The sequence below is a fragment of the Arachis stenosperma genome, chromosome 3 (assembly GCF_014773155.1).
Source record: "Arachis stenosperma cultivar V10309 chromosome 3, arast.V10309.gnm1.PFL2, whole genome shotgun sequence".
NCBI lineage: Eukaryota > Viridiplantae > Streptophyta > Magnoliopsida > Fabales > Fabaceae > Arachis > Arachis stenosperma.
This window is the reverse complement of record NC_080379.1, coordinates 3,793,790-3,809,394: the sequence shown is the minus strand read 5'-3', so window position 1 is coordinate 3,809,394 and position 15,605 is coordinate 3,793,790. Positions and strand designations below refer to the sequence as shown.

General features: G+C 37.1%; 1 protein-coding gene and 1 long non-coding RNA gene across 2 annotated transcripts; both read left to right on the top strand.

Moving 5' to 3' along the window:
- Positions 1–460: 460 nt before the first annotated feature.
- On the top strand, positions 461–808 carry LOC130968215 (uncharacterized). Its single transcript, XR_009081559.1, has 3 exons — positions 461–499; positions 575–661; positions 786–808. It is a non-coding gene; the product is annotated as an uncharacterized LOC130968215 (long non-coding RNA).
- Positions 809–5,661: 4,853 nt separating this feature from the next.
- LOC130968717 (uncharacterized) lies at positions 5,662–13,891 on the top strand. The gene is made up of 17 exons (XM_057894130.1): positions 5,662–6,078; positions 6,459–6,549; positions 6,689–6,807; positions 6,952–7,142; positions 7,288–7,498; positions 8,104–8,344; positions 8,633–9,060; positions 9,332–9,458; positions 9,585–9,784; positions 10,073–10,422; positions 10,825–10,924; positions 10,999–11,217; positions 11,635–11,874; positions 11,994–12,203; positions 12,315–12,584; positions 12,691–12,894; positions 13,391–13,891. The coding sequence occupies exons 1-17, from the start codon at positions 5,788–5,790 to the stop codon at positions 13,550–13,552; spliced, it is 3,654 nt and encodes a 1,217-aa protein (XP_057750113.1). The 5' UTR covers positions 5,662–5,787; the 3' UTR covers positions 13,553–13,891.
- The last annotated feature ends 1,714 nt before the right edge of the window (positions 13,892–15,605 follow it).

The window sequence follows — 15,605 nt, the reverse complement described above, 5'->3', positions numbered from 1 at the left end:
TACATAATGACGCAATCATCCAGACGCAGAGGACGCTGCTGCCCTGTTGATGATGGCACGGACAACAACCTATGTTCCTAAAACAGATCCGGAGATGCCATCATTCAGCCTCGGATTGACAGATTCAAGCCAGGAGGGGGCGTCAACGCAGGAGACAGAAAGGGAAAAATCTCCAGAAACTGCAACTATGCTAGAACAATTACACAGTTTGGTCCAAAAATTAGCAAGCAGTGCGGCAAAGGGAAAAGACGAAAGTCCACAAATTCAGAGTGAGACTGGGGGAGAAAGTTCTGCAAAGTTTGAAACTCCTGGGGGAATAAATCAAATTCCGGATGATATGAAACAAAAGTGCTACATCTGGGGTACGAGACTGAAGGAAGATGCAAAAGGCGATACTGACGAGTTTGAGGAGATATGCACTCTGATTGGCCAAGGAGAATACATTTTGATGAGAACGCATCTTGCATCCCTCCAGGCAAAAAGTGATATAGAATCTCAGGTAATTTTAGACTAACATTAATGTTTTTACACCAAAGTCAACTGCAATGTTTATTAATTTAAAATTGATTTCTAGATTGTATCTGCCATCTGCCTCATCCTAAACCAGAAAAATGAAAAGAGGTTTCAGGAACAAATATACTGTCTCCCCCCCGATATTGTGGTAAGTGTTACTTCTACGAACTTTGGGTGTATTTTATACATTGATTTGGGTGTATTTTTTAGCTTAGATTGGGTGTAAGTTGTGTATTTTCAGTATTTCATTTCTTGTATCGCAATTCTTGCAGAGCATGGCACTTTCGGATCACCCAAGGGGGGAATTCATATCCCCGAAAACGGAAAAGAAATTCAGGGTGGAAGCCTACCCGAGTTTCATTCACTTCATAGATAGAAAAAAATTAAGTTCGCATCCATATGTAAGTTTTGGTTTGCTAAATTTGTTAGTACGCTTATTTATTTACTTATATGCCAAATAAAATAACACACTGTTGAAATGTGGCAATCCTTCAGATTTTTGCTCCTGTTTGCCACTCGGGATATTGGTGGTTATGGCTGATAAATACAACAAAGCGGAAATGTCAAATACTTGACCCGCTACACAAAAAAGCTCCAAGCGATGAGAGAAAGGAAATTAATAAATTCACTGTAAGTTGCCTCTGTCTTCTTTACTTTAATAGATAGGTCTATTTCGAAGGTTGTGTTGGGTGTATATTTCATATTCAGTTGGGTGTATCCTGTGCATTCATTCGGGTGTATTACTGATTTGTTTTGGTATTTAAGGGATATGTACTTTCAAGATTGATAACATATGCCGGCGGGAAACCTCTGGAGAAAGGCGAGAAGGAAAAGGAAATTAAAGCATCATATGTTAAAATATCAGGGCAAAAAACAAGGTATAAATTTGTGAGTCTAAACATTAAACTTTCCTAAATGAGATTTGTAATTTATTTTCTTCGTTTTCAGCTATGATTGCGCTATCTACGTTATGAAGTGGCTTGAGTTAATTGAGCCGGAAAACATTAAAAAGGGGAAGTATGAATGGGATAATTGGACACAGGTAACTGTCTTTAGAACTATATAACTCTGTATTACTTTACTGAATTAATATTTCTGTTTAAACATAACATACTTTTTAATTGTAGGAGGAGGTGGACCACTATAGAGTGGAGTATGCTTCCCGGATACTATTCAGTGAGATGAATAAACAGAGAGATCGGGCAATTAGAGAGAGTAGTGCTATAAGGCTGTCGAAGCCATCCTCTGTATTATTGAGTCCGTTTTGTCAGATTAATTCTGCTGATATAGAAACTGGGTAATCCAACTGCTGCGTAGTTTGTAAATTGAACAAATGATGTAAATATTTGCCATTTATCAACAACTTCTATTCGATGTATATTTTTTCTGATAGTTAAACTATCTGTGATGGTAAACTGCCTGTGATGTATTCAAAAGCTGTATTACAGGTGGTAAAATATGAAGAAAAAATAAAGGCATATATAAACGTAAATTATAAACTGTTACACCAAATGCAAGTCTAATAATACACCCGAGGTTGAATAAAATATACACCCAACTGTGTGTGCTGTATTCAAAATGAATGAATTACATGTACTAAAATATGAAGAAAAACATCAACTGAAATATACGCCCATAACCTGTGAATTTTTACAGCTTTTGTTCTATATGTATCTATATATGTGTCTATATGTAAATTGTCAATTAACAAAAATACACCCAAAAGAAACAGAGCTTTTACACCCATACTCTTTATAACTATACACCCAAAGAGTTATCCCCTGCTGCTGGTACCCTGAGCTGATAATTTATAACTTGTCCATGATATTGGCTGCAATTTGAATGCGCCGCTGATGCAGCATCAAACAGGTTTATCTGAATATAACACTCCCGCATTAGCTAAACTATTAACTAGAAAAATAAACTCAATCGCCACAAATTTAAAGAACATTACATTTACCTCGCTTAAAACTTTCGTCTTCTTCTTCTTTGTGGCATTTGCAATCTGTTTCTCGAGCTTTGAACCTAGCCTGTTTTTTGGACGTCCTCTTGTTCGAATCCTTGGCGGGCTTTGAAGCTCGTTAACGGATTCCAAGTTGGCGTCTTCGTGGGATAAAGAAGATGTCCGCTTCCTTTTGGCTTTTAATGCTTCCATCTCGGCCATGACGTTATCGTACGCACGGTGCAGAATTGCAGTCAGCTCCTCCGATTCAGAGGTAAATTCGCAAATATTTTGCGAACGAAAAACCAATTGGTCGAACCTCTTGCTTCTTGGCTCCATTAGTGGCTCGTCGTGGCTGCTCTTGATGTGTGTGTGTTGCCTCTTTACCTTCTTGCTCCATCGTTCCAGTATGTATCTAGGGGACACTTGGCTTACTTGTTCGAAGCTTAACACGCTTAGTGCATGACGGCACAGTATCCCTCTCGACTCGAATAATAAGCATTGGCATTTTACCTCGGCTGCAACTGAGTCGTAGGTAACTGCGAACTTGTCGAATATTGAGCTGGAAACTTGTTCTCCGACTTCGTATACTGAATAGCCTAGAGCGGAATTCTTTAATCTGGTGATGCAATTCGCCTTTCCTCTGAATTGGGCTTGGACTTCCCTAAACTTTGCGTGAGTGTACGCATCTTGAAACTGAGCTTCGATGGAGGATTTGGTTGCACACGGTATGACCGTATGAAAATCTGCAGCATCTGATTCTCTCTCTGCTTGCTCCCTGCTTCCGAGGCAATTATCGTACTGTTTGACGAACTGAATGAGCGAGCTGTTCCGGGTGATGTACTTGTTAAAAAATGAATGCATGCTCTCGCTCCTTTGTGTGCTTCTCATCCCTGCCCAGAAGTGGTGGTCCAGATAGATAGGAACCCATATGTGACGGTCTTCGTACAGATCTGCATAATACACCCAAACACACACTGTAAAATACACCCGAGAGATCGTACAATTTACACCTCTGCTGCAGATTTTAAAAACACATTACCTGAAAGTCACTTATTGTCCGCAAGACCAAAATTCACCAGAAAATCGTTCCAATTCCTATCGAATGAGTCTTTGCTATGAGAGTTCCAAACAACATGGCTCATTTGTTGTTCGATATCGGCATGTCCCTTGTACCCGTTTAATTTGCTTGGAATCTTCTTCATGATGTGCCAAATACACCAGCGGTGAACTGTTGTTGGCATACAGGCCTCTAAAGCCCTTTTCATTGATGCGCACTGATCGGTGAGAAACCCTTTCGGAGCGTTTCCTCCCATGCAACGAAGCCAGCATTGAAATAACCATTTGAATGATTCAATTTCTTCGTTCTTCATCAAAGAGCATCCGAGAAGTGTTGACTGACCGTGGTGATTCACCCCGACAAAAGAACCACAGACCAAATTATACCTGAAACGAATTACCATGGTCCAGAATGCAAAATCATTAGGTACACCCTAACAAATGCTTCGAATACACCCAATGAAACAGCCAATATACACCTCTGCTGCGGATTCGTAAAAATAAATTAATTTAGCATCATAAACAGGGACAGTTTGTTACCTGTTAGTATTGTAGGTGGTGTCGAATGAAATGACGTCTCCGAAATACTCAAACGCGGCTCTGCTTCTTGCGTCGGCCCAAAAAGCCAGCTTAATCGATTGATCCTCCTCGAGTTCGAGCTCAAAAAAGAAATTCGGATTCTTCTCTTTCATTCTTAAGAAATATTTCCCGAATTCCTTTGCATCTTCTTGTTCGGAAACATTCCACACTTCCCTGGTAATGTAATTCATCACGTCCTTTTCGATAAAATTTAACTCGCGATGACCCCCGGCAGCCGCAACAAATGATTGGTAGGTTTTGCTTGGTCTGATACCGGCCTCGTCGTTATTCTCTATCGTACGACGAATGGACATGCTTAGTTCCCTGTGCTGTTTGAGCATCTCTGCTTTGCTTGGACAGCAGGGGTGTGAATGATCCAGCACAATCTTTGAAATGATCCAAGAACCGACATTCTTCAATGTGTGTATATAAATTCTTGCAGGACAGTTTAAACCGGCTGTCGGATTGGTCTTCTCGGTTGGAGATATTTTAGATTTCCATTTTCCCTCTCTGCTACATGTAATCAGTTGATTCTTAATCTCGTTTCCCTTCCTATTTGTGCACCGAACTCTTGTAGAGAAACCTGCAGCCTTGGCGTAGTTCCTGTAAAATTTTCCGGCATCTTCAAGGGTGGTAAAGGTCATTCCGACCTTCGGAACAAGCTCGTCATCAACAACCGAGAGAGGCTGCACAATACACCGTGTCAGAACTGTGAATACACCCATAGTTATGATACAAATACACCCAATCATGTCTAATATGATACACCCGAACCGAAACAACTCAACTACAGAATGACCTTTAAAGCCATAAACTGTCAATACACAGGCTGCAGATATACACCATGTCAAAAACTAAAAACACAGCCAATCATGTCTGATATAATACACCTGAACAACAACAACTCAATTAAAAATAACAAAAAACCAGTAAAGTGTATATACACCCACACTTATAGCTAAAATACACCCAAAGAATAGTTGATCTACACCCGAGCGTCTACTATAAATTCCAGTTAATTAAACAATGTTGAGCAATTTTTAAACTACACAATGCTATACAAATTACTGTAAATCAAACCTCAGGAACTTCGTTAGATTCAAATTCATAATCCATTTCGCCTGGATTCATCACACAATCTGAGCTTGAAGGATCCATTATCTTCAAAACGAGTTCAAACTTTGATTTCAGAAAACAACAAATCAAAAGAGAAAACGAAGCTCGAGTTGCAGAGAGAGAAAAAGATAACGTAAACGAAGAACATACCAGTGAAAAAAGGAGAGGAAAAGATCGATGGAGAAGAATGAGGGAAAACGCGCGAGAAGAAGAACAACCAAATCTCAAAATAACGAAAACGAAAAAGGAAACAAATATTTTAAATTTGGAAGTTAGATATACGCGGGATATTATATAGCGCGTGTAATCAACGGACGTGGAGGAGCGCGTATTTTAAATTTATTGTTTAATAAACTTGTAAAGCATACAAGCCCTTCGTTTTACTATAGCACGTTAATAATGTCTTTTTTTGTAATTAGCCGATTACTTGGAACCTTTTTAACTTTCTATTGAAAAATTGTAACCGCCATAGCCGCTTCTGAAACTGTAAACCTAACGAAACCCTAAACCCTTTAGTCCTTTACAACCAACTACACTAAGCTGAGTTGAGCTTCTTTTGTTATCCATCGTCGTCGTCAATGGCCGTCAACGATGCTGACCAATCAAACAGGCCTCACAGGTCGCGCCATTCCGGTGCCAAGAAGGCCAAATCCGACAAGAAGAGGAAGAAGCAGCAGCGCCAAAACGACGATGGAGGAGATGAGAAGAGGCAAAACCCTAAGGCGTTCGCGTTCTCTTCCACCAACAAGGCCAAGCGCTTGCAATCACGCTCCGTCGAGAAGGAGCAGCGCCGCCTCCATGTTCCCATCGTCGACCGCTCCTATGGCGAGCCCCCACCTTATGTCGTCGTTGTGCAAGGTCCACCGCAGGTTCGTCTTCCCTTAGTTTCTCTTCTAAGATTCAACTTTTGGGATCTGGGTTAAAACTATTCTAGTTAATTCACAGCTTATAATAGAACTATAAAATTTAGTATAATTCCAAACTATTCTAGCTGATTACTTAGTGGGTGTTTGCATATACTGGGTTTGCTTCATATTTGAGCGAATGTCCTGTTGGCTATTGACCAGTGAAAAATGATTGGATTTTGTATTGAAAGACTTAAAGTTCCAGAGCTTATTTGCACATTCACATTCATCAGTAGTGGAATAATTAATATCACTTACTTTCTAAGTAACTACTTGGGTACGTGATCGAATATTCGAATGTGATTTAGGAAGTGTGGAGTAATCTTTGCAAGCTGTAATTTCAGGTTGGGAAGTCCCTGTTGATAAAGTCTTTGGTCAAGCATTACACAAAGCATAATTTGCCTGATGTACGAGGCCCAATTACTATCGTTTCAGGTGCTTTTTATTTTGTTACCACATCAAGTTCCTTGTGTGTGTGTTTTAGTTTGCTTATTTCAATTTTGAAAATATTCTTTTGGTGCTTTGGCTTTGAATTGAGCTTTTGTTGATGAATAATTGTTTGATTGCATGTCAGGAAAGCAAAGGAGGGTTCAGTTTGTTGAATGCCCAAATGATATTAATGGTATGATAGATGCGGCAAAGTTTGCTGATCTAGCGCTGCTGCTTATAGATGGATCCTATGGTTTTGAAATGGTCAGTCATTAACGAATAAGATAGGGTTTTGTGTGTATTAGTTTATGTACTATGTCACAGGGATACTATATAATAATTAGCTAAAGTTTTCAGTTTTGATCATACATAAAATCCCTGTTTCCTCATGTTTTTCTTTGCTTGCAGGAAACATTTGAATTCCTTAATATATTGCAAACACATGGGTTTCCAAAGGTCATGGGTGTTCTTACTCATCTTGACAAATTCAAGGATGCTAAAAAGTTGAGGAAAAGAAAACAAGAATTAAAACGCAGATTTTGGACTGAAATATATGACGGAGCTAAATTGTTTTATTTATCGGGCCTTATTCATGGAAAGTAAGGAACTACTAGAAATGTGTTATGGTTTTAAATTTTGTTCTTCTACACTTGGTTACTAGTGTTTGGCAAGTGTTTTATGTCTCTGCTTTTGCTTGTAAGTTGTCCTTAATGGTTAAATATATTGCTTTTCCTGATTGAACAGGTATGTCAAGCGTGAAGTTCACAATCTCGCGCGGTTTATTTCCGTCATGAAGTTTCATCCTCTATCTTGGCGAACTTCTCATCCGTATGTTTTGGTGGATCGTTTTGAAGATATCACACCTCCTGAAAAAGTGCATGCAAATAACAAGTGTGACAGAAAAATCACACTTTATGGTTATCTTAGAGGGTGTAATTTAAAAAAGGGAAATAAGGTTTGTTCAGCAATTCCTTTGTATATGAGTGTCTTTATCTGAATTAAATTACCTGAAAATTCATCCTGTAGAGCTTGTTGGTGGAGTAAATAAGGTGTAGTACAATTTGATACTTGAAATGGATAGGAGAACTTTGTCTTCCTCACTCTTCTGCGATACTTGTACTTATAATTTAAAGTATATATGTTTCTAACCCGCTTCAGAGATAATTGCAATTTGAATCTCAAATGCAGATATTTTCTAATTTGGATCGCATAAGATTTCTGCCTAAACTTAAATCCAAAAGATTGTTCCATGTTTATATGTATGATTGTATGTTTATCAACTGAGTGTACTCTGTACTTATATTCTATACATTCAAATGACCATTTCCCTCCTAATTGTCCAAGAATGGAAGAACTATTTCGTTATACTTAAGGATTTGTGGTATATTGGATGAAACGAATTCAGTTATGGTTTGTTACACTGTTTTAGCTTGATGCTTGGCAAAGGGTGTAGCTTTGACTATCTGCTTTGAGTGATAATGGTGATCAGTGATACTCCGTGCTCTGTCTTTGTCTTTTTTCCACCACATGATGATTATCTAACCCGTATTTTGAAAGCAGGTGCATATTGCTGGGGTGGGTGATTATAGTTTAACCGCTGTTACTGCTTTACCCGATCCTTGTCCTCTTCCATCTGCTGCTAAAAAGAAAGGACTGCGTGATAAGGAAAAGTTGTTCTATGCTCCCATGTCTGGCCTCGGGGATCTTTTGTATGACAAAGATGCTGTATACATAAACATTAATGATCACCTTGTGCAGTTTTCAAAAGTTGATGATGAAAACTCAGCCATGACAAGCAAAGGTTGTTTCCCCATTTTCTTGCATTCTGTTTTATTTTATTTTATTGTGAAATCATATTATGATCATATGGTGACATTATGGTTGTTTTTTAAGTAAAATCTGTTGGTTATGTTCTCCTAGAAATACTATGAGTTCTCTTTGCTACTTGTTTATGTTACCTGTATAATTGTAGTATATACCAGGTTTCAGGTTAGATCATGCTTACTGTAATAGTGTAATGACTTTCCGTATCTATTTCTCATTCCAATATGCTCCTCCATTAAAATTTGCATTCTCATGCTTTTGACAGTTAAGGACAGAGATGTGGGGGAGGTTTTGGTGAAATCTCTTCAAAATACCAAATACTCGATCAATGAAAAGCTAGAAAATAGCTTTATCAATATTTTTGGTCAAAAGCTGGAAATGTCATCAGAAGCTGTAGCTGATGCATTGGCTACACACAAAGATAACAAGCATGATAGCGAAGAAGATGTTAGAGATAGAGATCAGCATGGGAAAGCTACTGAAACTGGTGAAGATAGTGATGGTTCAGAATCGTCTGATCAGGATGAAGCTGGTGCCATGATGGGTGAAGCCAGTTCTTCTGATGACAGAGATGATGATGCAACTGATATGAAAGCCATTCCTGGAGACTTGAAAGAACATGTTGAATTTAAAGACGGGAGACGAAGGAGGAAAGCAATATTTGGAAATGATGTTGATCAAAGTGATATGATGGTGAGCTTTGAGTTACCATATAGAAAAGAAGCTAGCTTTCTTTGTGGCCATCCCTTCAAATATGTTCAGGAATTAAGTTTATATAGGATTAAGGATCTGAACGTATTTGAAGGCATGACCAAAGCAAGCTAGCTGCAAAACATGGTGATCTTTGAATTGTTATCCATGCTTCACTGAAGTTACTGACTCAATGTGAATATGTTTGCTCCATACGATATGTGGATCAGTTTGTATATAAAATGCTCATAAGTTCTTGACATTTCATTTGTAGGATTCAAAAGAGGAGAATGATGCTGCTAGTGATGATGCAGCTTCTTCTGATTCAGAATCTTTTAAAGAGGACGATGATGATGATGATGATGAGGACAATGATGACGACAATGAGGATGACACAGATGGTGCAGTTTTCACTCTCTTGATTCTTAAGACTTGTATCTTGTCTGTTCTTATTTCTAATTGCTTTAAATGGGACTTGGCTTGATACTCGAAGCTTGATGTAATTTTTTACCTCTTTTTTTAAACAGATGATGATGACATGGGGAATGTTTCAAAGTGGAAAGAATCTTTAGCGGAAAGGACACTCTCACGGAAAACTCCTAGTTTGATGCAACTTGTGTATGGTGAATCTACTGTTAATATGATCCCTATAAATAAAAAGAATGATAGTAGTGAGGATGAGGAAAGTGACGATGACTTTTTTAAGCCTATTGAAGAAGTAAAAAAGGTTGGTTCTTGCAGTACTTGTAACTTATTTTTCATTACTTAATTTATTGCATTTGCTTGCTTAATGATTGCAATTCCTTTTTTTGTGTGAAGTTCTATGAAATGAATCGTAATTATTGCTTTGCAATGATGCTTTCTTTTATCATTGACAAATTATAAAGAAACTTCTGAAATTTACATGTTAGCATATTGCAGATATCACCTTTTATATTTGTTTGCCTTCAGAATATGTTTGTTTACTTTATAACCTAATTATTTTGATGGTTTGCTTCCATATTTTGAATTCTAGCAAAGCATGAAAAATGGACTGAATGATGGAATGGTCAACACTGAGGATTGTTCCAAGTGTGAACCTTCTGTGGATCAGAGATGGGATGAGAAAGATAACGAGGTAATCCGCAATCGTTTTGTCACTGGAAATTTGGCAAAAGCTGCTCTCAGAAATTCTCTGTCAAATGGTAATACTAAAGAGGAAAATGATGAAGTCTACGGAGATTTTGAAGATCTAGAAACAGGAGAGAAATATGACAATTACCAGACAGATGATGCAGTTGCCACAACAGTACACAAAGGAGACGATGCGGAGGCTGAGCAGAGGAGGCTCAAGAAACTTGCCCTACGTGCAAAATTTGATTCACAATATCCTTTTTCCCCCTCTTTGGCCACCATTATTATTAAGTCGGGGTACTCCCTCCCTATATTTCAAATTATCGTTTATAAGAGTAAAAACAGATGATACCAAGTTTCCAACATGGTACTGCTAGATTCTCAAATCTCATTTCCCTACAATATGTTTTCTGATGCTATCTTAGTCTATGACCTTGTTCTCATCGGTCTTTTGGGTATGATATCAATGTGGAAAGAAACCATTTATTTATTCATTTATTTTGGGTCTGAATGGTTTCAGTTAAAACAAATTCTATTGGGTTTGGAGATGGGGGTTAAGGGAGGGAAAAAGGGTGCAATATTGTTTTCTTTTTATTTTTAGTTTTCCTTTGGGGACGTAATGTGGCATTCTGTTTGACCTTAATTTTGATCCACGTATGATGACGACGAAGTTGAGACACCAGAGGAAGATGCGGGCAATGATGAGAAGTCCAAACCTCATGGTCAAGCCAATGAAAGTAGTTATTTTGATAAGGTAAAACTGCTTGGCTATCATTTAATATTTCGTACGATACTATACAACTGTTGCTGACTCTTGTGCTTTGCTAGTTGAAAGAGGAAATTGAGCTTCGGAAACAAATGAATATAGCGGAACTCAATGATCTCGATGAAGATACCAGGTTAGAGATAGAAGGCTTCCGAACTGGGACATACCTAAGATTAGAGGTTCATGACGTTCCTTGTGAGATGGTTGAGTACTTTGATCCCTACCATCCCATATTGGTGGGAGGGATCGGTCTAGGGGAGGAAAATGTTGGATACATGCAGGTTGGTGTGTTTTTTTAAAAAGCATAGTTCCGTATAAATTTAAAAGAATTATATCTATTAATATGGTTTGGAATACTGCTTTGAGCTATATACTAGGATGTATAGGGTAGTACTTCCTTTTGATGTTGCAGATATGGAATAACTTCCATCTTTGTTTTATGAATGGTGTCAATGTGACATGGACCATCAACATGGAAGTAAAAAAACATATTGAGCAGCTGGTATACATGATGAAAACACTTGGTTCAAAAACATATTATGACATGCTTAGTAGTAGTACTAATTAGTGTGATGAGAATGAAACTTTCTTGGACATTTCATCTTTCTAAATTCCTAGTTTAATCTTTCTTGCTGCCTGGTTTATTTTGTCATTTCTTTTTGCATATATTCCTCTTTTCACTTTCTTTATCCTTCCAGGCTAAGCTAAAGAGGCACAGGTTCCATAAGAAAGTGCTGAAGACCAGAGATCCAATTATAGTTTCCGTTGGATGGAGGCGTTACCAAACAACACCAGTATATGCTACTGAGGATCTCAATGGAAGACTGCGAATGCTAAAATATACTCCAGAACATGCACATTGCTTTGCCTTTTTTTGGGGGCCTCTTGCCCCTCCCAACACTGGGATAGTGGCTGTTCAGAATTTATCAAACAATCAGGTCTGTGCAGGCATTCTTTACTTTTGCTGAATGGTTTTCCTTAAATATTTTTACACATGGCTGAATGCTAATATTGCACTTTCATCCTTCTATTTACATTCCATCTGGCTATTTATCAGGCAACGTTTAGGATTACTGCAACTGCCGTTGTACTCGAGTATAATCATGCAGCTAGGATAGTGAAGAAAATCAAATTGGTTGGTTACCCTTGCAAGATATTCAAGAAAACAGCATTTATCAAGGATATGTTTACTTCAGATCTTGAAGTAGCTCGGTTCGAAGGTGCAGCCATTCGAACTGTCAGTGGGATCAGGGGGCAGGTCAAGAAGGTATGTGGGTCTGGTAGATTATTGCATTCTTCATGAGAATTGATTTGCCTGTTGGTTTGAGCTGTTTGCTATATATTTTGTGCTGAGTTTATACTATTTGTCAATTGTCAGGCTGCAAAAGAAGAGATAGGTAACCAACCAAAAAGGAAGGGTGGGCAAACCAAAGAAGGAATTGCTCGGTGCACATTTGAAGACAAGATTCTGATGAGTGACATTGTTTTTCTGCGTGCATGGACTCAAGTTGAAGTCCCAGATTTTTATAATCCATTGACAACAGCATTGCAGCCTCGTGACAAGACCTGGTTAGGAATGCGCACTGTTGCAGAATTGAGAAGAGAACACAACCTTCCTATACCTTTAAATAAAGATTCACTTTACAAGGTATGCAATGGTTTAATGGTTGTGTTGTCTTAGACTTCCCCTAATTCACTGAGATTTAATCCTTATTTTCAGTCATGTTTATGCCTATTTCCTTTTTCTTTGGCAGAAAGTTGAAAGAAAAAGAAAGAAGTATAATCCACTGGTGATTCCGAAGTCTCTACAGGAAAAGCTTCCCTTTGAATCAAAACCCAAGAATACACCTAAGCGGAAGAGGAAGTCACTTGATCAGAAAAGGGCTGTCGTCATGGAAAGCGCTGAACGTAAAATTTGTCGTCTTTATCAGCATTATCGACTTATCGCAAATAATTCGGTATGCACCTCAGCTAATAGTTGGTTTGCTTGACATGTTCTTATGATTCTATATCCAAAAATTTCATACTTATTAAGAAATTGGTAGGGGTTTTGTTGCATCTCATATTTCCCAGCCGCTCCACTGCATAGGTTTTCTATAGGTTTTCTAAAAATTAGTACAGCTTAGCTTCAACACAATTTTTGCCTTCTATTTCTGCTCCGACCTTTTCAAAGAGCACCATGGCCTTGCCAGTGGCCTCAGGAAGCATTTGATCCTCTGTCCAATACTACAATTTTAATCTCAGTTTCAGGGTTCACATTTAGTCATGTGTTTCTCCTCTGCATTTATAAGGTCTTAGATGGAACCTTATCATAACCAAAAAGGAAAGCTTTGAATTATTCTGTAATTTAAAAATATTTAAAATCATGCTATAGTTTCTTTCTTTTCTTTTTCTTACATTATGTCAAACTCATTTGTGTCTTTTCTTCCCGTGTTTTGTCTGAACCTCATCCAGGAAAAGAAGCGAAAGATTAATGCAGAAAAGAAGAGGAAAGAGCTCGAGAAGGAGAGAGCGAAGGATGAACTTCTGACGAGAAAGCGCCAGAGAGAGGAAAGACGAGTGAGATACCGTGCGCAAGACAAGCAGAACAAGCGAATGCGGAGAGCCGAAGCCTGATAAGATGAAGTTGATTCTGCCTTGTCAAGGTTAACGAGTGTTCATGGAAAGCCATCTCCAAAAGAATTGACAATTTCAGCATCACGGAGATTGTGTTGGAAGTAGTGTTACTGGTTAGTCAAAGGAGAAGCAGCTTTTTGGTCCATAAAAATGGTTCTAAAATCAAGCTGCTGATAGTTAAGCTTGGTCTAGATCACATCATTTATATGGTGCAGCTTGTACTACACAATTTTTACTTGATATCAATTTTGATCCCCAACTTTGCTTATGCAATTACAGTGTAAAAAATATTGAAAAGGAAATTTATTATTTGTTATCTAAATGGAATTATTATTTTTACCCGAATGTTTTGTTAACGAGCTGTTTAAGCGGTTTAATTTTATGGTTCTGTTTATATTGCATTGTTATAAACTTATAATCACGTAGTCATACTTGATGCTTTAACTTGTTATTACGAGAAAATTAACCCATATTAACCCTCGTTAGAAGTTTCCAATAATCGTCTAGGTGAAGAAGAAAAAAAGTAAAACTATACACGATAATTTATTTTTAGGCAATAATAAGAATAATGTGACTAAGTGAAAAAATTACAAACTCATTTTAAAGAGAAAATCTTAATATTTGTTTATTCTGTGAATTAGACGCATAATAACAAAACCAAACAAGAAGATACCTAAGTTTTTCTCTCTAATTACACTTGCCACACTCATTAATTATATTTGCTTCTTGCTACTCTTCTTTTGACATCCTAAATTTCAACTTTCAAGCAAAACACTTGAAGCATTATATATATACATAGCCTTGGATGGCGGTAATCACCAAAAAAATCACATTGTGATTTGGCTTCCTTTAGGATACAAATCTGCTTACAAAATGTAGTGTATGCTGCCAACATAACACTTAACTCACTAGCAATTATTATTTTTAATATTATTTTGTTTCTTTTTTTTTTTAAAAAGATCCAATTCTTTTGTTTATTTTCACGAAAGATGAAGTGATCTTTGTCTAAAAAAAAGAACACTTCAATTCTCAATTTTTTTATTTTAAGATAATACTATTATTTTGTTAAAAAATCTGTTAAATAATAATAAAAATTAATTTTTATTTTTGTTCTAAAATGAAAAGGTTAAAAGCCAAACATTTTTGTTGGACAATAATCACTTTGTCTCCCAGTAAAAATGAAAAGAGGTTGGGTTGGGTGTTTATTCTCTCTTTTCATTTTCTTTAATATTCCAACGTCTCAAAGTGAGTTTCCAAAAAAGTCAGATCCCCAAGTAGCTGAAGTTATGGTTTCCAATCTGGGGGCTTGATGCGGTCATATTGCATGCATGGGAGAAGATAAACTCTAAAGCATTTTTAGTAGCGAAGATAAGTTCCTGATGGCAAGAATGTTTCGTAGTGCTTTCTATAGTTGATGTGGTTGTAGAGTGAATTAAAGCGGTGACATTCGTGGATTATTCGAAGAAGATTTATTTGGTTGTTGTAAAATGTGTGGTTGTTGGAAGTTATACAAATTTGCTCCCTCGAGTCTTCCTAGCTTGTAAACACACCCGTACGTGTCCCCTTCACAGAAAACTGGACCGGTCCAACCCTGAACCAGTAGTATTAGGGTGTGTTTGGAAAACTCGTTGAAAGAGAAGAACCACGTTTAAACTTTTTGAAAGTTTCAATTTTTGGTTTGGTAAATTTATTTTTCATGAACGCAAAAGTGATTTTACTATCAAAACCAACGTTTACAAGAAGCAATTATTTTTAGCTTCTGCGTTTTTCTAACGGGCTTTTAGCCATGGATAGTAACCATTTATTTATCTTTTACCAACTTTATTCTTCATATATATTATTATATTATTTATAAAATTCGTGTTATTTCTATTTACATGAGCTCTATTTTTTATTATTTATTATTTTTATTTTTTTAACTATTTGTTTGATATCATACACTTTTATAATTGTGATTTTTGTGTATTATGTTTGTTATTATCTTTTTATAATATGATTTATTGATTCTATTAGGTAAAGTAAATTAAAAAAAATTAACTATAAATAATAATAA